Source organism: Hippocampus guttulatus, chromosome 8, assembly GCF_054856545.1.
Source record: "Hippocampus guttulatus isolate MCC_2025c chromosome 8, RoL_Hgut_1.0, whole genome shotgun sequence".
Classification (NCBI taxonomy): Eukaryota; Metazoa; Chordata; class Actinopteri; order Syngnathiformes; family Syngnathidae; genus Hippocampus; species Hippocampus guttulatus.
Window position 1 is genome coordinate 23,601,307 of NC_141268.1, and position 24,640 is coordinate 23,625,946.

General features: G+C 49.2%; 1 protein-coding gene and 1 long non-coding RNA gene across 2 annotated transcripts; both read right to left on the bottom strand.

The window, feature by feature from the left end:
- Positions 1-7,802: 7,802 nt before the first annotated feature.
- LOC147201927 (uncharacterized) lies at positions 7,803-8,945 on the bottom strand. Its single transcript, XR_015101671.1, has 4 exons — positions 8,712-8,945; positions 8,609-8,634; positions 8,159-8,520; positions 7,803-8,083 (listed from the first exon to the last, which is right to left on the bottom strand). It is a non-coding gene; the product is annotated as an uncharacterized LOC147201927 (long non-coding RNA).
- Positions 8,946-15,434: 6,489 nt separating this feature from the next.
- tfe3b (transcription factor binding to IGHM enhancer 3b) lies at positions 15,435-23,661 on the bottom strand. The gene is made up of 9 exons (XM_086117117.1): positions 23,492-23,661; positions 21,767-21,992; positions 21,465-21,689; positions 20,893-20,988; positions 20,040-20,151; positions 19,881-19,937; positions 19,709-19,784; positions 19,448-19,595; positions 15,435-17,958 (listed from the first exon to the last, which is right to left on the bottom strand). The coding sequence occupies exons 2-9, from the start codon at positions 21,956-21,958 to the stop codon at positions 17,485-17,487; spliced, it is 1,380 nt and encodes a 459-aa protein (XP_085973243.1). The 5' UTR covers positions 21,959-21,992; positions 23,492-23,661; the 3' UTR covers positions 15,435-17,484.
- Between the last annotated feature and the right edge of the window lie 979 nt (positions 23,662-24,640).

The window sequence follows — 24,640 nt, forward strand, 5'->3', positions numbered from 1 at the left end:
AAGTGGACCGGGATCTTTGCTATTGTGTTTGCTTGGCCCCTGTGCGGATGCAACCTTCCAGGAGTATTTCGGGAGCTGTGGAGCATTAAACAAGTTACTATAAATACACAACTTTTTATGAATAGAGGGAATGATGGCGTGGCGCAGACTTGCAAAGTTAAAAGTGACCCAATTTGTTGACAATGTGACTTTTTTCTTGGGGGGGGGGGGGCACTCGAATAGTCACTTTCCGTCGGTCGTCTCTTTTATGGGGTCATTTTGTTACTCTTATGGGGTCTTTGTCACTAATCTGACCTTGAAAGCGAGGGGAAAGGTTGGAGAGCGCTATGCGGGGAGGGACACTGGAGCGCAGCTTCTCAGAATAGACAAAGCCAGAGTCCACAATTCCTCAGTGGGACATCGAGTCGTCGCGGCGGCCCGCGTCCGATACGTGCACAGAACCCGCCGAGGTGAAGTCGTGTGCGGACAAACCGGATATGAACGAGCCGTCGGCGCCCGTTGTCATTTATTGTCTCGAAGCGGCGGCCATCTTTGCGGGCGGCCTTATCGGTGGCGGTGGCAGACGACGAGGTGTCGCCGCGATGGCTCCGACGTTGTCGGGCATCAGTGAGATAGAGGCGGCCGGAGCTATTCTGGGAGAAGGGGCTCTTCGGAGCGGCCCGGCCTGCTTTATGTACCGTGTCACCCGCCGCGGCGTTTGAAAAGCTGCCATGCTGATAACACACGAGGAGGACCGATGAATCCCAAAGTCCCCCGAGCTCCTGGCTTTAAATAAGTCCGTAAACACACACGCACACGCAAACACGCGCGCATTTCTATACAAACGCACAGTGGAGCGCTTGCGGCGCTAGCGTAGCCCCTCCCCGCCTCCCCACTCCCGGCCTCCAACAGCACATCTCTCCGCACCGCTCGGCTGCAACCTTCCGCGACAGCTGACTCGTCCGGGTCAAAGCTCTCCTTACATCCCCGGCGTTGTTCAAAATCATTTCGAGCGACGCGGCCGGGCCCGTCGACGCTCCCGCTTTGGCGCAGGTTTAAATAACTGCACCTTGGCGCACCAAATAACTCGACTGGAGTGCCTCTCCTCCAAAATGTGAGGTTAGCGCGTCGCGTCGGTGATGTGCGAGCGCGGAGACGACATTTTGGGCATCGAGACTCGCTCGGCGGGTCGCCGACAGTTGTTTTAGATCATCATGCGCCGAATGCCTGCCGGATTAGGCGGCGAGATGGAGAGAGATTGGGAATTACGGCCGCAGTCCTTTTCATCAGCGCTTAATCATACTTGACACAGCCCAACCCGATCTCCGTGTTGGACCTCTGCACAGGTGCCGTCGTTAATCACAAAGTGAAACGCCAAAATATCAAATCAAAAGCGACCGCCGCTGCCGCCGCCGCCTTTCAAAATAGCTTCGACACATTTGAAGGCCGGCGAAATATGCCGTCGCCTGAAGAGGACCGCCGGGCCGCAAGTCGACTCGTTCGCAACCGCGTGTCAATGCACAACTTTGAATATTTGGCTGAGACGTAGCATGATATCATCATGTGATCCTAGTCTGAGGATTTATATATATAGTGTATATAAATTGCTGCTGACCCGATGGTGTGATTCACTCTTGATTGACTTGTGAGCGGGCACCGTGGGATCGGTTCCCATTCAGTGCCAGTGTGGATGTGGGTACGAATGGTCGTTTGTCTCGAGATGGGCCCTGCGACTGACTGGTGACCAGTTCAGAGTACAGTCTCACTTCTGCCCAAAGTTAGCTGGGATAGGCTCCAGCCCCCAGCCCCCAGCCCGTGACCCTGCACGGCAGGGGTGTCAGACTCATTTTTGTCGCGAGCCGCTTTTGGGGTTACGTCGATGAGCCGGTACAACCGTGAAATTGAATAAATGTTTATATATTATTACTTGTACACAACTAATTGATGGAATAGCAGTTTTGAAAGCAGTCAACTATGATCGTTTGTTCAATTGTTGTTTGAGTGACTTTTAATAGGGTAACAAAATGATCACAAAACTCTCAACATTATTTCTTATTCATAACAATTTGACATTTTGGTGCAAACTTTAGCAAGGATCATGGAAGTTGACACTCATGATTTGCTTTCGCGGGCCACATAAAATGATGTGGCGGGCCGGATCTGGCCCCCGGGCCTTGACTTTGACACCTGTGCTGTACAGGATAAAATCTGAAGAAAAAAAAAATATATATATATATATATATACATTTATATCTATGTTGCCTGGTGAAAATAATGAAAAAGAGGATTTCATAATTGATCATATTTGGCTCCCTGTTCTATAAATCTAAAATAAAACTGTAGTCGGTCACCACAGCCCATACAATAAAAAGGTCGGCGAGGCAGCGTTTGGATCAAAGCATTCATCGGCGCTGGATATTTCTGTAAAGGCCCGGTGGGCGAGCGCAGCGCATTGCAGCACTGCTGCGGGCTCAGGCCTCAGGCCTCGGGTGTTCGCATCGGAGACGGGCTGGCGCGTGGCACAAACGCACCTTAAAGCCCCAATTATTCTTCCACGCTGACTGCGGTCCCCTGACATCCACTCACATAGCCCCCCCGCCCCCCCACACACAGAGGAGCTAATCAGTCTGGTAGCTATTAGCCCGCGGCTCCAGACAATGGCCACGGCTCCGATTGCCGCGGCCAGGCCCGCCTTGCACTATGCGCGGCAGCTCTCAGCTGTCTTTCTATTTGGGGACTATGCGGGCATACCTCCCCCGCCCCAGCTGGGTCGCCAGAGACAATGGACACGCTGCCTTATCCAAACGGAGGCCCGCAGACAATCTGACGCACTCCAGGATCCCAGCGAGAGCCCCGCCGCCTCATCGGCCCAATAAAACTAAGTGAAAGGGTTAACAAGACTAAACACATGCTCTGCATTATGAGTGATGGCAAGACGGTCGTGAGCTCCCCCCCCCCCCCCCCGTCTCATTCCCTCATGTTGAAAAGGAGATACTGGCCATGTCAACACGTCAGTGCGATACATCACTGAGACTTTTACAGACAGTCGCACGCTTGTCTAACTCAAACCTGGTCGCAACTCGACTTCGGAGCCCCTAAAAGAGAGGAAGGCGACGGAGGGGGCCAATTTGGAGCCGGGACTCTGAGCACTCGCGACACCTCTTATCGTTTGACCTCTTGCTGCGCATTTCTCATTCGGAACGCAACGTGCCACTAACTCGCGGAAGACGGCACATTCGGCCCGTCTCGGTTTCGGCGGTTGCACAAATGAGCGAGCCAACTTCAAAATGGCTCGCGTTGGCAACCCCTGATGATGAGCGGGCACGTTTGTTTCCTCTCCTAAAATGCAAGATGTCTTCATTTCTATGGCGCCTTGACAACAGCTGCATAAGCGCTTCTTTCCATCCATCCCTTTTCGAATCCGCTTCACCTCAGGAGGGTCCGCGGGTGTGCCGGGGCCTCTTCAGGCTGTCGGCGGGGGACACCCTGAACCAGTTGCCAGCCAATCGCAGGGCACGCGCTCTCAATTCCGCTGAGGGACAATTTCGAGTGTCCCATTAACCTGCCATCCATTTTTTGGGCATGTGGGAGGAAAGCAGAACGCCCGCACGTACACATGCTACGCTTTAAGTTGTAGTTTTGTCATTGTTTATCTTCTTTATCTTGGCACCTTGCCAATGGAGGTGTCATTGGAAAAGAGAGCTTGCCCTCGACTGGCCCTCCTCCAGCAAATAAAGTTGGTAGGAAATGAAAACATCAAGCTCCAAAGGTCGCCCGGGCCTTAAGTCTGACACCTGCGCTCCGAAAACAAAAATCTTCCCATCTCGTGTGCAAGCGAAACTAAATGAAGCTCTCAAGAGAATGCGCCAGAAAATCAAGGCGCACACGTGATGCAAACAAGCGTCGTGCAAACAACACGCCGAGCAACAGCCGGAACGTCACCGGACATCAACGGAATCGAAGCACACAGACACGCAAAGTTTTTTTCGCCCCTATTTCCTCCCCCCCCCCAACGTTCGCGCGTGACTTGGAACCAGTCCGCCGGCTCCGGGTCGATCGCGATTGACGCATTGGACACCCTTGCCTTAAAATCGGAGGTAATTCGCTGACTAGTTTAGCGTTTAGCGCTGAGCGCGGGATGTTTGCGCATGAGCGGTGATTCAATTGTCATCCGATTGGTTGCCCTGTATGTCAATCAAGTAACGGGATTGATGATCGGCTGACGTAGTAAGTTCTGTGTATTTAACGCCATTGTTTGAATGGCGGCGCCACCGCCGAGGCGTTTTCAACGCTTGTCGTTTGAAAGCCCGGGAGCCGCGTCGAGCCGGCCAAAGAGCCGCATGCGGCTCGCGAGCCGCGGGACGGCCACCCCCGCCGTACGTCATTGGCCGCTTGCGCGTCCTTTCTTTGTTTAGCTTTCTGCAATAATCATGGCGCGTTTCGTAGTGACTTGCACTTGTCGTCCATTGGTTGGTTCATGGCAGTGTCGGGTATGTTTTGGATTTGACGGGCCTGCAGTCATGATGTTACTTTCGGCATGTGACCCCACCAGAGCGGAACGATGCCACTGGTGCACTCTTATCCGGGACACACACACGTTCGCCTGTCACGCGACGGCGAATCCAGAACATGCCGACAGGATACCTGGATCCCGTCCCCTCCTGCTGCTCCACAGTTTCACTCTCGGAGGAGACGCGGCCTCATCTCGCGCGCCGACGGTTGTCCGCAGATGGCCGCGCTTTGAAGATATTTGCGAGAACCCCACCTGCTATGCTCGGCAACTGCTCCAACACAAAGAGAAGGAAATGACATGCGCAAATGTTTTGGGAGTTCGATTACATTGGCGCTTCGCTCTAACAGTGTGAACAAATGCGACAAATGCGGCATTAAAATCAAAGTTGTCACCTCAGTAACGTTTGGTGACTTGCTGTGGACATTCATACGGCGGATCCCTCCCAAAAGAAAGCTGAACCAAGACGACAATACTTGATTGCTCTTGGTTTGTCGAGATTTGGTGCGTCTGTCATTTGGGATTTGACTCGGTTGATTTGAACCCCCCCCCCCCCCCCCCCCCGATCAAGTGATTAGGGAACATACAATCGCTCAGGTTCGAAAAGCAAGAATTGGGTACACGCGTTTTAATGGCCTGCACTCCTACACGATCTATAAAACCACTAAGGGGCAAAACTATTCACACGGGCATAATAACTCTTTAGGTGTCCGAGTTTTTTTCGAAGAAATGTTCAGTTTTGCTATCGCGGTGTCCATTGAGGGCTTCGTAGGTTTTTAGTGGATAGCTCTACTTTAAGAATGGGCAAAAGGAGAGTTGGAATCCTTTGAAAGCAGCTTGTATTTTTCAACCGAACGAACGAGAACACTCCTCTTTCCGGCTACTCAAACACTTCCCGTTTCCTTCAGCCAATCAGACAATCGCAACATAAACTTGTTAAAGCAATTATTAAACGGAATATAACCTAGGTGACTGTAACGCAAAAGAATATAATGCTCAAATATAAAATGAAAATCATTTCACCTAAGTTTACAGACGTTTCAAAAGGTTGAAAATGGTGACGGATGAAGGCAAATTGTAAATGTCGCCCGCTGCCGAGACAAAAACATATTTTGAAAGAGAATACAACCTTTGTAGTATTGCCATTCAATTGTGCAGTACAATTGAGGAAAAAAAATAAAAAGGTCAGCAATTCTTGTTCGCACAGAATTCGTCGATCCATTTTCAGGCACTTAGCCTTTTCCTGGTCGCTCGTCAACACCTGCGGGCCATTTATAGTCTTCAATTAACTGAGCAAGTGTGTTCTTGGAATGCGCGAGGAAGCCGCGACTCCACCCAGCAAGGCCCGATGAGGATGCAAGCCAACAAACTCGGACTGCGAGGCGAACTTGCAAATGAACGCGCCGAAGCGGGCCACTCTTTCTTCTTCGCGCTCGACTCGAGATCAGTTGTTGCCACCCGGCTCTCTCCCGCGGCCCCTGAGACCGCCCGACATTGTCAACTCATACGGTTTAGCCATAGTTCATACGGATTTGGTGGTGAATCTTACGTATATGGCCCTATCGCTCAAATCATACGGATTCTGAAAATTTCCGTTTTTTGCCCCCCCCCCCCCCCTAACGGGTAGTTCCGTTTGCGTTTGCCCAAAATGGTGCTCGTCTACTCGAATGCTTTCATTTCCGGAATACAACTCTGAACACAGTAATGCCACTCAGTAGAATGATGATTAGACATTAACCAGACATTGTATTATGGAGATCTACAATAAATATCATTCAAAATTTCGTGGGGGGGGGGGGGGGGGTTCTGTGCCGTTATTTTGACATATAAAATGTTTTGGTATGTTATAAGGATTTTTTTGCTCTTTATAAGGATTTGTTTTTGGTAGTTTATACAGGTTGGCGCTCCGAAAAGTTGACAGGTATGCAACATTTTACAGCAAGCTGAAGCTGAAGCTGAAGCTGCAGAGCAGAAGCCTGGCAGGTGAAGGCGGCCCCGGGGGATGCTTTCTTCTCCGGGACGTGCCGTCCCGGAAGGATCAGCTTGGAATTCGGCAGTGCTGCTTCATGGCGGCGGGCCAGACGCTTGGACAGCTGCTTTGCGGGCGCCCCAACTCTGCTCCTCTCACCTCCCTCCACACCGCAGCCGCGTGTCAGCCGGCGGCCTGTCGTCATCCGCCGGTTGGCAGGCCGAGCGAGTGTGGGTCCCATGCATTTGTTGGGTTGTATTGCATTTTGAAAGAGTCCGAACGGAGATGAACCAAATCGGGAGATGGTACGCTCACTAACTTGCATCTAAACGAGCGATGGACTGTCATTTTTACACACGAAACTCGAGTTATGGAACAAGCTGTACTTGCGATATTAACCGACGGCGCTCCCTGCTGTCTAAAAGTGTTGAGTACAAGTTGATTTCGAGCTGTCATGACGTGGCCGGCCCAAATGAGCGACGACGACGCGATACTTTATTTTGCTTTTTGTCTTTTCGTATTGTATATACAGTACATACTCATTGGAGCACATTTATATGTCGATTTTCTCATATTCATAATGGATGCTACATTTCACGAAGATATTAAAAAATCTCATCAATGTATTTCTGATGTATTGCTCTATTTCATGAGCGTATCGAATTTATCAGCTTAATTCTGATTTGTGTAGTTTTCTTGGACTACTCTCGAATTCATTTTTGAACTCGGCAAGAGAGTTACTCATTTTCAGGTCCGTCCACAGATTTACACCTATTACAGATACACTCCTTTGCTTGACGTTTGTTCGTGTTTTGGATTTTTTTGTATAGGTTCGTACCCCTTAAATTACGACAACTTTCTAGAATTTCAAAAAGCTTCTGGATGTTTTGGCAAAGGAGGTTATTGTGTGCTTTGTACATTAATTGGGCGATTTTGAAGTCAACCAGGTCATGAGATTTCATCGTTTAATTTGATCAACGGTGGATTCGTGGGTTCCGTCTATTTGGAGCCAGTGACTGTTGATTGCTTTGTATTGTATTTTTAAAACAGTGTTTTACTGGCATTTCCACACAATAGGTCAAACATGGAAGTAATAAAAGTATAATGTGTACAAGGATCTCTTATTCAGCGCATCCTTAGTTTTTTGGAGGATCCCTATGGTTCGGGATATTTTTCTTTTAACGTCATCTATATGTGGCTTCCAGCATAGTTTTGCATCCATGACCGTTCCAAGAAATTTTCATTCATCGATTTGATGAAGCGTATACAAGATCATTCACATCCATGCATTCATATTGCAACATTCAACGTGTTCCAATCATGTGAACGAGGATGCTCGTGGGCTTTGACTTCACAAATTTTTATTGAGAAAAATAAGATGCTCCAATGTTTTAAATTTCAGCCCGTTGCGTCTTTGACAAGCAATTTCCCCCGCTGTCGCAAGGGACGGATGAGGCTGGCGTACAAAGGAACTCCTTTGCGAGGTGGGAGAGGTTCGGGAAAGAAGTGCGTCGGTCCTTCCAGTACAACGGCGGGTCCCGGTCACGTGCAATATTCCCTCCCCTGTGCCAGGTATCGCATCTACCGTTGCACCACCTCATCATCCAGATGACTCCACAGGCCACCTAAAAAAACAAAACCAAACAAATTGGCATTTAAAACGGTTTCCAATAACAAACTAATAATAATGAGGAACCTGCCTGACGTAGTTGCAGAGGGCCGCGATGACGGTCCAGGCCGGGCCTCGATTGCGCACCCGACGACACGACCACCCGGGCCCGCGGATCTCCCTGCTGGTGCAGTCGGCATTGGACGGCTATAACGTGTGCTGCTTCGCCTACGGCCAGACGGGAAGCGGCAAGACGTACACCATGGCGGGGGGCGAGGCCCGCGGCGTTGTTCCCAGAGCTGTGCAGCAGATATTCAGAGCCGCCCACAAGCTTGCTGCCCAAGGCTGGGAGGTTGGTTGGTTGATTCACGTGTTTGTGTTTTTACACAAATGTTGGCAAACAAACGTGACGGCTTCCATGATCTCCATTGTCTGAACTTTTCTCGTCTTGTTCTAGTGAAAAAAAAGTATGAGCACGATTATAACGATGTAACACTAATGATGCAATTTGTGTTTTAGATCATCCGAACCAATACCTTACCCCAAAGAATGTTGAATAACAGAACTCTGTGTGAAGAAGAGAAGGATTTTTTAAGTTATAAAATAAATACATTCAAAAGAAAATGTTCAAACAATACACCTACCGTATTTTCACGACTATAAGGTGCCATTGAAAGTCTTCCATTTTTTCCACAATGGACAGGACACCTTAAGTTCCGAGACCTGACTGACAGCCGACACGCTGTTTATATAGAGGGAAGGCGGAAGTGAGTGTGGACAGCCATGCGGCAAAGAAGTCGGCCAATCAGTGAAGGGTGGGCGTGTATCTATAAATACATATATGGAGAGAGAGAGAGAGAGAGAGAGAAAAGGCGGACGTGAGTGAGGACAGGCATGCGGCGAAGAAGTCCGCCAATGAGTGAAGGGTGGGCGGGTAAGTGGACGTGGACGCCCCAAGCAGGTACCAACACCTGTATAAAGTGTGGCTATGTGCATTATTAGAAAAAAAAAAAAAACTTCGGTTTTGGTTTCTAAGAACCCCCGGAAATAAATTCTACAAAGAGACACGCCTCCGAAGCTCAGTTCAAACTTCAAGCCATCGGTTATGCTTTTGGCATGCGTGCAGAAATATTCACTTCAATTAACCCCGTAAGACCCAGATGTAGAAAAAAAATACATGAGCAAGATTTTTTGACCACTTCGTAACTGCAGAAAAATAGTCAAGCATCAGGTAGAAGTTACTAGAACTAAAAACAACTGCAAATATACAGTGTTCCAAATATATTATTAAGTTTCAAATACCTAATGCCATTTATTTCAATGTATAAGCATGGAAGAAGTGCAGAGGCCTTCGGTAATTTATCTGGTTTACAAGCTATTATGGCAACCAGCAAGTCTGAGCGTTTCAGCCATGCAACATGGACATAACCAGTTCTAATTCAAATTTGATGAATGTTTTCCCTCTCCGTGAGCCGTCACCTTACCGTGGTGGAGGGGTTTGTGTGTCCCAATGATCCTAGGAGCTAAGTTGTCTGGGGCTTTATGCCCCTGGCAGGGTCACCCATGGCAAACAGGTCCTAGGTGAGGGACCAGACAAAGCACGGCTCACAAAGCCCCTTATGATAGATAAAATCGATGGCACTCTGTTTCCCTTGCCCGGACGCGGGTCACCGGGGCCCCCCTCTGGAGCCAGGCCTGGAGGTGGGGCTCGTTGGCAAGCGCCTGGTGGCCGGGCCTACACCCATGGGGCCCGGCCGGGCTCAGCCCGAAGAGGCAACGTGGGTCCCCCTTCTCATGGTCTCACCACCCGTGGGAGGGGTCAAAGGGGTCGGGTGCAATGCGAGCTGGGCGGCAGCCAAAGGCGGGGACCCTGGCGGTCCGATCCTCGGCTGCAGAAGCTAGCTCTTGGGACATGGAATGTCACCTCTCTGACAGGGAAGGAGCCCGAGCTGGTGTGTGAGGTAGAGAAGTTCCGACTGGATATAGTCGGACTTGCCTCCACACACAGCCTGGGTTCTGGTACCAGTTCTCTCGAGAGGGGTTGGACTCTCTTCCACTCTGGAGTTGCTCAAGGTGAGAGGCGCAGAGCAGGTGTGGGCATACTCATTGCCCCCCGGCTCAGTGCCTGTACATTGGGGTTCACACCGGTAGACGAGAGGGTTGCTTCCCTCCGCCTTCGGGTGGGGGGACGGGTCCTGACTGTTGTTTGTGCATATGCACCAAACGGCAGCTCAGCATACCCACCCTTTTTGGAGTCCTTGGAGGGTGTGCTGGAGAGTACTCCTGCTGGGGACTCCCTTGTTCTGCTGGGGGACTTCAATGCTCACGTGGGCAATGACAGTGAGACCTGGAGGGGCGTGATTGGGAGGAACGGCCCCCCCGATCAGAACTCGAGTGGTGTTTTGTTATTGGACTTCTGTGCTCGTCACGGACTGTCCATAACGAACACCTTGTTCAAACATAAGGGTGTCCATATGTGCACTTGGCACCAGGACACCCTGGGCCGTAGTTCGATGATCGACCTTGTGGTTGTATCGTCGGATTTGCGGCCGCATGTTTTGGACACTCGGGTGAAGAGAGGGGCGGAGCTGTCAACTGATCACCACCTGGTGGTGAGTAGGCTCCGATGGTGGGGGAAGATGCCGGTCCGTCCTGGCAGACCCAAACGTATTGTGAGGGTTTGTTGGGAGCGTCTGGCGGAATCCCCTGTCAGAAGGAGTTTCAACTCCCACCTCCGACAGAGCTTTTCCCATGTTCCGGGGGAGACGGGGGACATTGAGTCCGAGTGGACCATGTTCCGTGCCTCTATTGTTGAGGCGGCCAATCTGAGTTGTGGCCGTAAGGTGGTTGGTGCCTGTCGTGGCGGCAACCCTCGTACTCGCTGGTGGACACCAGCAGTAAGGGATGCCGTCAAGCTGAAGAAGGAGTCCTATCGAGCCTTTATGGCCTGTGGGACCCCAGAGGCAGCTGACGGGTATCGACTGGCCAAGCGGAACGCAGCTTCGGTGGTCGGCGAGGCAAAAACCCGAGCGTGGGAAGAGTTCGGTGAGGCCATGGAAGCCGACTTCCGGACGGCTTCGAGGAAATTCTGGTACACCATCCGACGTCTCAGGAGGGGGAAGCAGTGCACCACTAACACTGTGTACAGTGGGGATGGGGCACTGCTGACTTCGACTCGGGACGTTGTGAACCGGTGGGCAGAGTACTTCGAAGACCTCCTCAACTCCACCAACACGTCTTCCTTGGAGGAAGCAGAGTCTGAGGACCCTGAGGTGGGCTCTCCTATCTCTGTGGTTGAAGTCACCGATGTGGTTAAAAAGCTCCTCGGTGGCAAGGCCCCAGGGGTGGATGAGATCCGCCCGGAGTTCCTCAAGGCTCTGGATGTTGTGGGGCTGTCCTGGTTGACACGCCTCCGCAACATCGCGTGGTCAACGGGGAGAGTGCCTCTGGATTGGCAGACCGGGGTGGTAGTCCCTCTTTTTAAAAAGGGGGACCGGAGGGTGTGTTCCAACTACAGAGGGATCACACTCCTCAGCCTCCCTGGTAAGGTCTATTCAGGGGTGCTGGAGAGGAGGGTCCGTCAGGAAGTCGAGCCTCAGATTGAGGAGGAGCAGTGTGGTTTTCGTCCCGGCCGTGGAACAGTGGACCAGCTCTACACCCTTAGCAGGGTCCTCGAGGGTATGTGGGAATTCACCCAACCAGTCTACATGTGTTTTGTGGACTTGGAGAAGGCGTTTGACCGTGTCCCTCGGGGAGTTCTGTGGGGGGTGCTTCGTGGGTATGGGGTACCGAACCCCCTGATACGGGCTATTCGGTCACTATACCACCGATGTCAGAGTTTGGTTCGCATTGCCGGCAGTAAGTCGGAATCGTTTCCAGTGAGGGTAGGACTCCGCCAAGGCTGCCCTTTGTCGCAGATTCTGTTCATAATCTTTATGGACAGAATTTCTAGGCGCAGCCGAAGCGTTGAGGGCGTCCGTTTTGGTGGCCTCAGTATTGCATCCCTGCTTTTTGCAGATGATGTGCTGCTGTTGGCTCCTTCAAACGGGGCTCTCCAACTCTCACTGGAGCGTTTCGCAGCCGAGTGTGAAGCGGTTGGGATGAAAATCAGCACCTCCAAATCTGAAACCATGGTCCTCAGTCGGAAAAGGGTGGAGTGCCCCCTCCGGGTCGGGGGAGAGATCTTGCCCCAAGTGGAGGAGTTTAAGTATCTTGGGGTCTTGTTCACGAGTGAGGGCAGGAGGGAGCGAGAGATCGACAGGCGGATCGGTGCAGCGTCTGCTGTGATGCGGACGTTGTATCGGTCTGTCGTGGTGAAGAAGGAGCTGAGCCAAAGGGCGAAGCTCTCAATTTACCGGTCGATCTACGTTCCAACCCTCATCTATGGTCAGTGACCGAAAGAACGAGATCCCGGATACAAGCGGCCGAAATGAGTTTTCTCCGCAGGGTGTCCGGGCTCTCCCTTAGAGATAAGGTGAGAAGCTCGGTCATCCGGGAGGGGCTCAGAGTCGAGCCGCTTCTCCTCCACATCGAGAGGAGCCAGATGAGGTGGCTTGGGCATCTGATTCGGATGCCTCCTGAACGCCTCCCTGGTGAGGTGTTCCGGGCATGTCCCACCGGGAGGAGACCCCGAGGAAGACCCAGGACACGCTGGAGTGACTATGTCACCCAGCTGGCCTGGGAACGCCTCGGGATCCCCCGGGGAGAGCTGGAAGAAGTAGCTAGGGAGAGGGAAGTCTGGGCTTCCCTGCTAAAGCTGTTGCCCCCGCGACCCGGCCCCGGATAAGCGGTAGAAGATGGATGGATGGATGGATGGATGAATGTTTTCCAAAATGAGAATGTATACATGTTCCACGTGTTCAAGTGAAGAAAAGAAAAATGTGAAAGAACTTTCTTCAATTGAATCTTGAACAACCCAATTGTTCAAAATAAGCTGATGAGCATGCTCATCTGCCATCCATTTGCTGGTTTCTTGGCGTTTGTCGTTCGATATTCAACCAGATATTTCTCGTCAGTAGCGGCCGCTGGGTCAAAGTCAATTAGCCAGCTAACTGGAACGATGCTGGTTTTGTCTTTGTCAGGCCCTTTGGCCCAACTAACAAGGGCAACCCTATATTTTGACTTTTCACTAAAGACAATGTGTTTTGCTCATTTCTCTGTCAATCAAAAAGAGATTCAGCCTCAGACAGATCATCAGAAAAGCTGAGCGTCGGGGTCGGCCGATAAACACCCACTGTCCATAGACTCCCAGAGACGCTGAGCGTCCAATGGGCAGGACAAAACCAGCATTTATCAAATGACTCCCTTTGCAGTCTGAGAGCAATCACCTCTGGTTGAAAGGCTTTTTTGTATCGTATTGTAATAATTTAAAGTCTAGATTAAAAAAAGCAACTTGTTTATCCATCTCCACAATAACCACATTACTTTTTACAGATGATACACACACCGGGTCCGGTTGAGGGATAATTAGGATTCAATTTTTAAGATTTTTTTCAAAACGGTCTAAAATGTCAACATGTTATGCGTTCAGATCAGTTTGTCGGGACCCAGGTCATCTTGCCACATTTGAGAGGCCTCTTTTTCCCAAATGCAAAATCGGATTCAGACGGGAGTGGTCGCGTTGGAAAGCCGGAGTGCTGTAGTTATCCGCAGACCTACAGCCCTCACGGGATAACGGTGATATCTTTTTTAGGAATTTTTTAAAAACGGTCTAAAATGTCAACATGTTGGGCGTTTAGATCATCTCGTCAGAAATCAGGTCAACATGGCAGTTTTCAGAGGCCTTTTATTTCAAAATGCAACATCTGATCCGGACGAGGGCGGTCTGGGTGGAGAGCCGGGGTGCTGGATTCCTTCTTTTAGGATGTTCTATAAATGGGCGAAAAGCTCAACATGTTAGAATGCAGGTCACGTCAGAACGCAGGCCGTCTTGTCACTTTTCATCAGATCCCAATGGTCTTGTTGGATACCTGCAGTGCTCTCGTGTCCTGCAGGTCTGGTTTGATTGAGGGATAACTGAAATTCATTTTCAAGGATCTTTTGAAATAAGCAGAGGAGCTCAAATGTCATTTTTGATTGGTAATGGAACATCCGATCTGAATGCCATTACTGCGGTTGTATACCTGGGGTGCCCGAGTGTGTCGACAACCCGGTGTGGTTGCGCAATCACACAGATTTATTTTTTTTTAATGTCAGGTGAAATTGATGTAGAATTACCATTGACTTTATTTTCTATCTCCACTTGAGAACGCTTATTGGTGCTGTTCCGAGAGTTCTAGTTCTGAATCTTTACCCGACCGCCAAGAAATGACTTATTTTATACTTTTATGAATTTCTTTTAACCCGAACAAATGACGTTTATGCATGAGTGGTGGCTCTTTTATTTTGAAGGTGCCCAACGCCGCTCGCTGGCGACAGATTACCGTAATGCACAGTATTGACAATCGCAGTGGCGGCTCACTTGACTTCGATTTTGCGAGTGGAGGCTGGCTTGACCGCAGTTAATTGTCTGTGTGCGGCTCTCCTGGGCTGAAGCTGTGAGCACACTGTGGCGTCGCGCATGCGTCCGTTTCCTGACACAATCATCCATTTTGAATGCGTGTGTATTGGGATAGACGCGTGCTGACGCTTATGTATGGGCACACCTTAAGTTCAGAGGAGCCAATCAGCGCATCGTTATCGCCGACATGCCCTGCTCAGCCAGGGTCTCCAGTTCGTCAAACATTATACACACACAGTCGCGCTGCTGCGGTCCTCTGCAATACATCTGTTAGTGCACGCAAAGAATACAACCGATAATTTTAACAAGCGATCGCGGTAATGCGCAGATTATAGTCCAAAAATATAAAATGTATAACGTAAAAGTCACTTTATAATTGATTATTTTATACAATTTGCAGAGGGTCCGGACAGAGGAGGTCGGCGGTCCGGTCGTGGATCGCGGTCCGCCAGTTGAGGAAGGCCGATTTAGAATATAAATGCACGTCGATTGCATCCCTAGTACTGTATATGAATTTATGCGGATTTTTTTTCAATCACAAATTTTTCATCTTAACTTGCATTGTTCAAATAAAAAACAAACCACATTAAGACAGATAGGTGTACCAAAATCAAGAATGCTTTTGTTTTAGAATGTTGATCTTTGATGTACATTGTATGTTCAACATACATATTACATCAACATTGTTGTTTCCATCCATCTATTATCTGATCTACTTATCCTTAAGTGCTGGAGCCGATTCCCACCGTCTTCGGGAAGTCGGCAGGGTACACACTGTCATGTTTCGGTTGGCACTGTAGGGCTCCCATGGAAATATCTCAAATGCTCTACCACTAACCTCGGCAGCACGCAGATAATCACACGTAAACGCCTAAAAGAAGAATTTATTTGTTGAAATTTGCAGAAAGAGATTTCTTTGAGCATGACCAAAAAAAAAATGTACATTTGACAAGGGACATACAATGTTCATACATGTGAAAGGTTGGATGTGCTTCAAGTTTTGCAAAGCAGTTATGTCGGAGCAGAAAAAAAAAATTGGTGCTTTATTTTATAACTGCACAATCAGGGGCATTAAAACAAGCTAATTAAGAGTTTTTTTTCCTTTTGCCTCAGAACACTTGCGGATAGAGGACAACAACATTAGTCAACGTGCCTTCAAAACTAATTGGGTTGCTTCAGTTCATGTATGACTATAACACCAAGAAAACGGAATCCAAACGCACAACTTTTAAAATTATATTCTGAAACATATTCTCAAATACCGCGACATCAGTGTTGGAAAAACATGCATAGGTACACATTCATTAAATGAGTTGCATGATGCATTTGATGAATTAAATGCCTTTTTGAAGTTTATCAGTACTTCATGGTACACCTGCAAAATAGTGGTTTGTTCAAAAATAATAATTGTACTTGGAACGCAATGAATTCTGTTGAGAGGTAAGAAATTTCATCTGTGCTGTATGTTCCATATACAGCACATTTGACAATAAAGTCGTATCCAATCCAATCCAATTTATAGCTCATTGGACATACTGCGTGTACCTCCAGAAGAACAAAAAAAAAAAAAAAGGAAAAAAAATCTCTGGTAAAAATCAGCCAGTGATCACCAAAGGTTATTGGAGATGACCAATCACAAACACAAATATTAGTCACAAGAAACAAACAACACTTCAATCAATTATCCGGGTATCAAAAATAGGATGAACTACAGTACGTACTGTAAACGAATCAAACGGATCTCTCGGTTTTATTGTGACGCGCAACATATTGAAAAATAGAACAGTGATTTGTGTTTTGCACTGCAGCTACACTTAAGAAGTCCTGCTTTGGCTAACTAGCAGCAGCAACAGGAGCAGCTCTTAAGCTGCTCATAAAAACATGTGCGCCCGCCGCGTGTCGTCGTCGTAAAACGGATCTCTCAGAAAATGCATAGACTGCAAGAACGGAAGGTGCAATAAATTGCCGGAAAATAAAATATTCTTATATACACCATGAGGGGGGGAAAAGTATTTCACAATGTACCAATTCCCTTTAAGTACATTAAGCATATCCCTTTTGTCCCCACCCCCTGACCAAGACATCCCAACAAGGACAAGTGTGCAAACTCTGATTGCTGTCCAAAAAAACCCATCCCTGCATCTATTGGGTTTCTCCAATACTGCCACATTATTAAGGCCAGAAAAATAATCTTTCCCTCTGTATGACCACATAATAAATTCTAGCCAAAATTTATATTACTCTGAAATCTTATAAAATATGTAAGAATGTTAATATACATGTAAGCAACCCTCTAAGTCAGGGGTGTCCAAAGTGGGCCGCCGCTGTCCTGCCCGTTTTCCAGATTTGCCGGGGGCGACGCACCCGATTCAAATCATCAGGATCGTTCTAATGCCGCTTCAGAGCTGGCCGATGAGCCGATCATGCGAATCGGGTGCGTTGCAGCCCGGAGAGCTGGAAAACAGCCGCCTGCTCTAAGTCATAGGTGTCAAAGTCGGGTCCTGGAGGGCTGCTGTCCTGCATGTTTTCCAACTTGCTTACACAAGTGTCCCCGTTGCAACGCACCCGATTCAAATAATCAAGATCATTCTAATGCCGCTTCAGAGCTGGCTGATGATCCGATTATTTGAATCGGGTGCGTTGCAGCCCGGAGAGCTGGAAAACGTGCGGGACGGCGGCCCTCCGGGAACCGAGTTTGACACCTATGCTCGAAGTGTACACTATTTCATTTTAATACTATTGCACTTCCACACACCCGGCTCCAAATAGGATCGATAAGATTTCAGTGTACCGGGACAAGGAGGGGTCAGGGATCGGTTGGTCTCAATCGGAATATTTACTTGGTCAAGGGTCCCGCCGACGGACTCGCCTCACGTCAGAGACAGACCGCATGCTGACGTTCGGTCTGTGCGGGCGCATCACAAGTCCTCCTCCATGTCGAGGCTGCTCCCGCGGCTGCTGCTTTTAGAGGCACCCGGTGACAAAGGAGAGAAGAGGGGCTCGACCGCCGCCTCTGGAGACAGGGCGCACCCTTCGTCCATGAGAATGTCCCCCAAGCCCACGTCGGGGTAAAGCGCTGAAGCGGAGGTCTCTTCCAGCTCGGCAAAGCTCAAACTGCCCAAGTCCAAAGGGCTGCCGATGGTGACCCCGGCGGGAGTGTCCGACGAAGGCGGGGAGAGGAAGGCGGTGGGCAAAGGCTGACCGATAGCCGCCGCGCCCAGACCCGAGAGGTTCTGCCCGGACGGTGCCTCTGCGCCGGGGTGTAGGGACTGGCCGTTTGGAAGCGTTTGCCGCTGCTGCTGCTGGAGCAGGGCAGGACCGGCGCCCGGGCCAGAGGAGAGGCCGGCGGCGTTGGAAGAGAGACCGTGGACACGGGCCTGTATTTCCAGCTCCTGGGAACATCACCAAAGTCGTCGGAATTGAACCGGCTGGGCTCGGGCGGTACGTTGAAATGACAAGACGTACGAGAAGTAGTTGCAAAATAGCGGTGACAATCTCGATGAAGGAATAAAAGACATAAGCCCACATTGCAACGGCATCGGCCAGAGCGCAGCTTCTGCGCACACGCCATCGGACGTTCCAACAAATGACATCAGCATCTGTCGACCGCACCGTGCAATCTTTTTCTTTCGTGACCCTGCTCAATGTTTACACCGTGCAATATCTTTGCAACCTGCAATACTTCAATGCCTGCATCTTTGCACATCGATCCATTCCCCCCCCCCCCCGTTGTGCACCGACTAGACCATTACTACCGCCGCCCTCCAATACACTCTCCTTCTTGTTTGCAAACTCTTTCTTTTGAAATTGTTTCCAAGTTGAGATGTTCCAAACGGCATTCTTGATACATTGTTTAAACATTGCCACTCCTTTTTTTCCATGAAGATCGATCTTTTAAAATATATTTTTGTAATCTCACAATGCTTGTGTAAGCGGAGGAAGACGAGCCACGGTAAGCATTTCATTGCTCGGTGCTGACCTTTTATTTTTGTTTTGCATATATTCAGCGATCGACGGTCACCTTGCAGCTCTTCTGTGCTATGGACTCGAACAACGCATACAATTTCGCTGTCTACATATGCTGCAATGAGGACATTACGTGACAAGTTTGTTCAAATAAGTTGAATAGTTGGCGAGTTAAGAGCAATATTGCAGACGCACGAAAAATTATTTGTGTGTGTGTGTGTGTGTAATCTACAGTCTACAGCAGGGGTGGGCAAACTACGGCCGCCGGGCCGAATCCGGCCCGTTGGTCTTTTTAATCCGGCCCGCCGAAGGTCGGTCTACAATTAAGGTTCGATGTGAATGATTGCATTCATTTCAATTGGACTTGTAATGACAGGCATTTTACCGCCAGGTGGCGCATTGACTTGAAGTTGCAGAACACAGGGAGGGGGGGGGGGGGCGGGCGGGATCTTTTCGACCACCTAGGACCTCTGTATCGCTCTACTTCTACTGGTCTGACCACAACCCATCTGCAGCGATGCACAGGCTAAAATAGGTCATCAACAACACTTTTGTCATTTAAAAAAATTATATTAATACAGTACGTTCATGCTTTTGTTCTGTTGATGTTTGATATGGACTGTCAACAAATGCGTTTTTTTTTTAATGTACCATAGCTGGTGCTGACCTGGCCCTTCTGTCAAATTTTAAAAGTCAATGCGGCCCCCGAGCCAAAAGGTTTGCCCGCCCCTGGTCTACAGACATGACATGACACGACTGCTTGGTTGCGCTGCAGCGCCAGTGGAAGTAGGACCTCCAATTGGCACTCATTGCTTCGAAACGCTTCAGGGTCCAGCTGCCAGGATCCAGAGCCAAAGTACTGCCGATGCAGTGTCACGAATTCAGCCGATTGTCATGAACAGCAAAAACACCAACCTGGATGCGCATCATTAAGCTGTGGTTGGCTTGCTCCAATTTTTTCTGGCGCAGTTCAACATCCTTGGCTCGCTGTTGCTCCTTCTGTAACTTGCGGATGTAATCCACCGAGGCCTTCAATATGGTGCCTTTATTCCAGCGCATCTCGCTGTGATGGGTGCGGAGGCGTCAACACAAAAGGAGAGGGTTTTACCAGACTTGGCTCGCAAACACAACAAGTTAGTCTCCTAAAGACACCCCCGAAAACGAGGCGGCACTCACGGGTCGCTCGACTTGGGGATGAGCGTACCGAGCTCCTTTATACGGTCGTTTATATTAAATCGCCGTCTCCTCTCGACTGTTAAGAAGGAACAAAAAGGCAAAGGAATAATCATGATGAATGCACCACGTCGGGCAACCGTAGAAGATGAGGAGACGGCAAATCTCGACATACTCAAGTTGTGGTTGTCTTTCTTTTGCCTTTCCCTCATAAAAGCTTTGGTGTCGGTATCTGAAAGACAAAAGCCGCTTTCCATGAAATGACTCCGCAGATCTTATGAAACTGTTGAAGTTCCGCCACACATACGAGTAGATCGCACCGATTGTACCGTACCTGTGATTTCCCTTTTTATATTTGGAAGATCAGCAGGACAGGAGTTGCTGACCGTGAGAGTGGGCGCCGCCATTCCAGGGCTGTGATACACATCCAGCAGATTTCCTGGGAGCTGAATCAAACAAAATGATTAGGTAGGGCGGCCGCAACGCACGCCGGCTGCCGAGCCCCAGCGAAATGGGAGGAATGTGCGAAAAGCACAACTTCCCCATTCTTGTTGAAACTCTGAAAGCAAGCACCTCCCTGGGCACCCGATTCAATCCGGCGTAGAATCGGTGAAATTCAAACGCTCATCCTAAGCCCAACATCATTTCGGTGCACAATAAGTTGGCACGCGCGTACCTGATGGTATCATCTAAGGGTTGCCAGATGTTAAAAAAAAAAAAAAAAAGTCCTACGCTGTTCCGTTTTCAAAGATTACAAAGCGATTTTACCTCACTGTGCATCTTTTTTCTTTCTTCCAACATCACCATAATCCTCATTTTCTGTTAAGCGGAAAAAGGTGAGCAAATTCCTTTGTGCCTGTAAACCCTGTAACGTTGTAATGAGCACCAACACATTGGCCGACTTCTTGCCGTGTATCCTTACTGGTAACCCCGCCCAGGCGGCACATTTGTGACGAATGGTGAGTGAGTGTCAACTGCTCCGACTCAAAGAGCTATTCCTGCTTCAGGATTCCGCCACAGATAAAAGACGCTCCATTCGAGGGAACCCCCCCCCCGCCCCCCACCCACAAAGGTGGTGCGACTGTTTTTCGAGAATCATGTCACGTATTCGTGAAAATCAAGCGTAGAAACATTTGAGGGGTCAAATTAAAATGCGGTCAAGGAAGCAGATTTTGTTTTTTTCTTACCGTGTTAGGTAACTGAAGACCCGAGTCAATCAATGTAATGATGTCGTCATTAAAACTGGATTCCAGACTAATTATGTCGTCGATAACGTCTTCAATCTAGAAACAATAGATGACAGGAAACATGTAGCACAATCTCCGAGCAGCTTTTCGGGGTCGGATCATATACCAGCAATGCTTATACTCTACAAGGACTCCATCTAAAGCTCTCGGTCGTAAAAAAGAATTCCGCAAGCTGTAAAGCAGCCTCGCGTCTTAGACGCGCAAGCGGAGAAGTGGCACGGTTAATCTGCAGGTGCAGTATTTAACATCCTATTGTGACACCAGGCCAACAAGTATATGAAGACAAAAGGCATGCGGCGTTCAAGTGGGACCCGGGGCCACATCCCTGCAGAACAAACCAAAAGTCATTAAGTACAAAGTGAGCTGAAGGCTCGACTTCAGACTTCTCCAAAAACACATTGCAAGTTCACAGAGAGACAACTACTGGCAAGACCGTGTCATCCGCTGCATCAGCAAACCGCAGTTATAAAAAGACGGGGGGGGGGGGGGGAGAGAACAGGACTTGGGCATACTTCCTCCTTGTTGGAACCGATGTTAAGTAGGGCCATCGGGCTGTTGGGGGCGCTGCCGGCATTGTGGGCAACCTCAGGGGCGGAGCTGCACTGTGGCACAGGCGATACACCGAGCGTCTGAGTAATCGCGTTGTTACTCAGAGTGGTGGAGAGGTACTGCTTCACCTGTTGCCTCTGCGCCTGCTGGATGTGATACTTGGTGGGGTTCTCGAGGTGGGTCTGCACCTGCGTCATTCAAAGCAGGCATTCGGGACTCTTTTCGACAAACCGAGCACACCGAGGGCAGACGAGGACACGCTTACTTTCAGCACCTCCACGGGCACCTGCGCTGGAGGCGGGCGGGCGGCGTTTGGAGGCAGCGAGACGGAGATGGCGGGAGTGGAGTCGGCGGGCCGGAGCTGAGAGGCGGAGGCCTGCTGCTGGGCCTCTCGTCTCTCCTGCTCCCGAGCTTGCTCTCGCATGAGCTGCTGCCGCAGCAACACGCGCGACGACATGGCAGAGGACAACGGTCGAGATCAAAGGATGAAGCTGCAAACACAACAAAAGAGAAATGAGAATTTTTTAAAAATGCCCATACTTTTGGAAAATACCCACTGGTCACCGAAAGGCCATTAAAAAAACCATTTCAATTCCACGTGTAGCGCAATCCTCTCTTACTGCTTCATCAAACACATCGGCAAAGCGATGAAAATAAAGGCCCCTATGGGCCCATGATTCAAAGGGGCCCTAGAAAAGATATCCGAAAGTTGCGCATTTGTGAGCATGCCTTAAATCCCTGCGGGCACCCCCCTTTTCCATGCAATAGCTATGTAAGCTTATGTTAAAGGATTCCATCTCTCCTTTTGTCATTCGTACAGAAGAGCCATCCACTGAAAAACAACCAACCCCTCAACTTAGTTATTTGCCTTCCTCGTCTGAATTTAGGGACCGACCCTCTCCTTGATTTGAGAGAAACGCCCTGTATCAAAGCGTCAAAAAGGCCAATCGTGCCTTCACTTTTTATATTTGTCCTACAAATGTTTATGCTGGTGTGTGCCAGACTACTTCTACTGCTGCGACTGGACCGAATTCATTCAAAGTAGTAGCCTATTGAAAATGACTGTTTTGCAAGGAAGCAATATGCTTCGGGCAATTTCAAGTGAATTGTACATTGCGCATAAAGACGTTCAGAATGTATACTAGTTGGCAACCATACATGTTCTTTTCCCATCCATCCATCCATCATCTACCGCTTATCCGGGGCCGGGTCGCGGGGGCAACAGCTTTAGCAGGGAAGCCCAGACTTCCCTCTCCCTAGCTACTTCTTCCAGCTCTCCCCGGGGGATCCCGAGACGTTCCCAGGCCAGCTGGGTGACATAGTCTCTCCAGCGTGTCCTGGTTCTTCCTCGGGGTCTCCTCCCGGTGGGACACCTCACCAGGGAGGTGCTCAGGAGGCATCCGAATCAGATGCCCAAGCCACCTGATGTGGAGGAGAAGCGGCTCGACTCTGAGCCCCTCCCGGATGACCGAGCTTCTCACCTTATCTCTAAGGGAGAGCCCAGACACCCTGCGGAGAAAACTCATTTCGGCCGCTTGTAACCGTTCTTTTCCCAATTTCAGTCAACTGACGCAAGCGCACGGCATACGTGTGAAATAGCCCTCAAGACTTCTGTCAACTCTTTGGGCGCAGATTACAGTCTTGTAATGTGCTGTGGTATATTGCATGTAATTCGCTTTGTCGCACATTAATAGTCCTGGTTTGACAGCAAAGTGTCGGAGGCCCTAATTCCAACTTCATGAAAAAAAGAAAAAGGCGATGACCTGCTTAAGGATAACATAGCTACTTTATATCTACCGTTTGCCAATCAACAAATACACATTTAAATTCGGAGCTTTGATCATTTTGCTATATGACAAAGCAGGTCGTTTTGGGGTTTTTTTGCGCGCGGGTGTGGGGGTTCGTGGCTTAGCTAGCCAACTAGCCGTGATAGGTCGAGAGCGCTAGCGGTTTAACGTGTTCAAGGTAGAAATGTAACTTTCCAACATACTGTAAGAAGAAAAATGTTCGACGGGATCACAGCCATGAATCCAAGAGGTCCTCGGCTTTTCTGGCGTTTTTATCTTGTCGCAGACTCGAATAGCCGCCGCCGCTCGCCATGGCCGCCGCGACCAACGTTGTTTACCTCGAGCCGACGCGCTGAGGTCATCCTCCCACTTTTTACCCGGAACTTGTTGACGATGGGAAGGCGATCGCGTTATGTCCTCAACCCGGGCGCCTGAACTACTTTTGGTCGTTTCCCTTGAGGGTGTTATGACCGAAACCAAATCAATCTGTAATCGCATGATCGTATTATCTGCGTGTTGATGAACGACTCGTTTTTCAGCCAGAAGCCGAGACTTAAGAGTTCAATTGCAGTGTTCTAATGTTTTTAGGAATAAGGGCTATTTGCAACTTCGGTACATATTTTAGCCAGAAATCTTCTTGTACTACAAATACTGCTACTGGTCACTCTAAAATGGTTCAATGATTTTGTTGTTTACGATGATACTAATGCAGCGTGTTATACCTGAAGATATCACCTATGTTATATGTTTAGCTTAAAACTTTGTATCATAGACAGGTCGACCTTGACTATTAGGTCTCTGTCCTGAACATCCGCTACTTAAAACAAAGAATGTAGTGTGAAGCTGGGCTCCTATTTCCCCTTGAGTGATTAACAGCCCCCCAAGTGTTTTCTTTTGCGTCTCCCACCTTGGGAAAGTCCCTGAAGGCTGTCAAGTGCCTTCGAAGAGGAACCCTAATCTCAAGATTTGTGGACCAACAGATACGGTCTGTACTTTGTCAAAATGCCAAAATCGAACTTTGCTTGACTTTCTTTGTTTCAGATTTTTACATGAGGGGAAGGACTGCCCGCCCCTAATTAATATAATTAACATACTATGCCTATATGTACGTGTGACTGTAGTTGCTCGGGGCTTCCTGATGAAATCTGAGACTCACAGGAGCCCGAATCGATTCGTGTTGTGCCCTGAACGTTCAGTAAAACATCTTGCAAGAACTTCTCCATTTCCAGCCTCTGACTTTTGCACATCAACTCAGCCCGAATCAAACGAACACGCGGAGGACCTGGGGAAGTGGAGAACGGTCAAGGGATCCCGCCGTGTCGACAACAACACACTTCCCCCTGTTTGATCAT

Excerpts from the sequence above, each read along its gene's own strand:
- tfe3b (XM_086117117.1), bottom strand. The coding sequence starts at position 21,958 with ATGTCGTCGCGCGTGTTGCTGCGGCAGCAGCTCATGCGAGAGCAAGCT. Across the intron at positions 21,690-21,766 it reads TGCCCGTGGAGGTGCTGAAA|GTGCAGACCCACCTCGAGAA; the intron begins GTAAGCGTGTCC and ends TGAATGACGCAG. Across the intron at positions 20,989-21,464 it reads TCGGTTCCAACAAGGAGGAA|ATTGAAGACGTTATCGACGA; the intron begins GTATGCCCAAGT and ends TATTGTTTCTAG.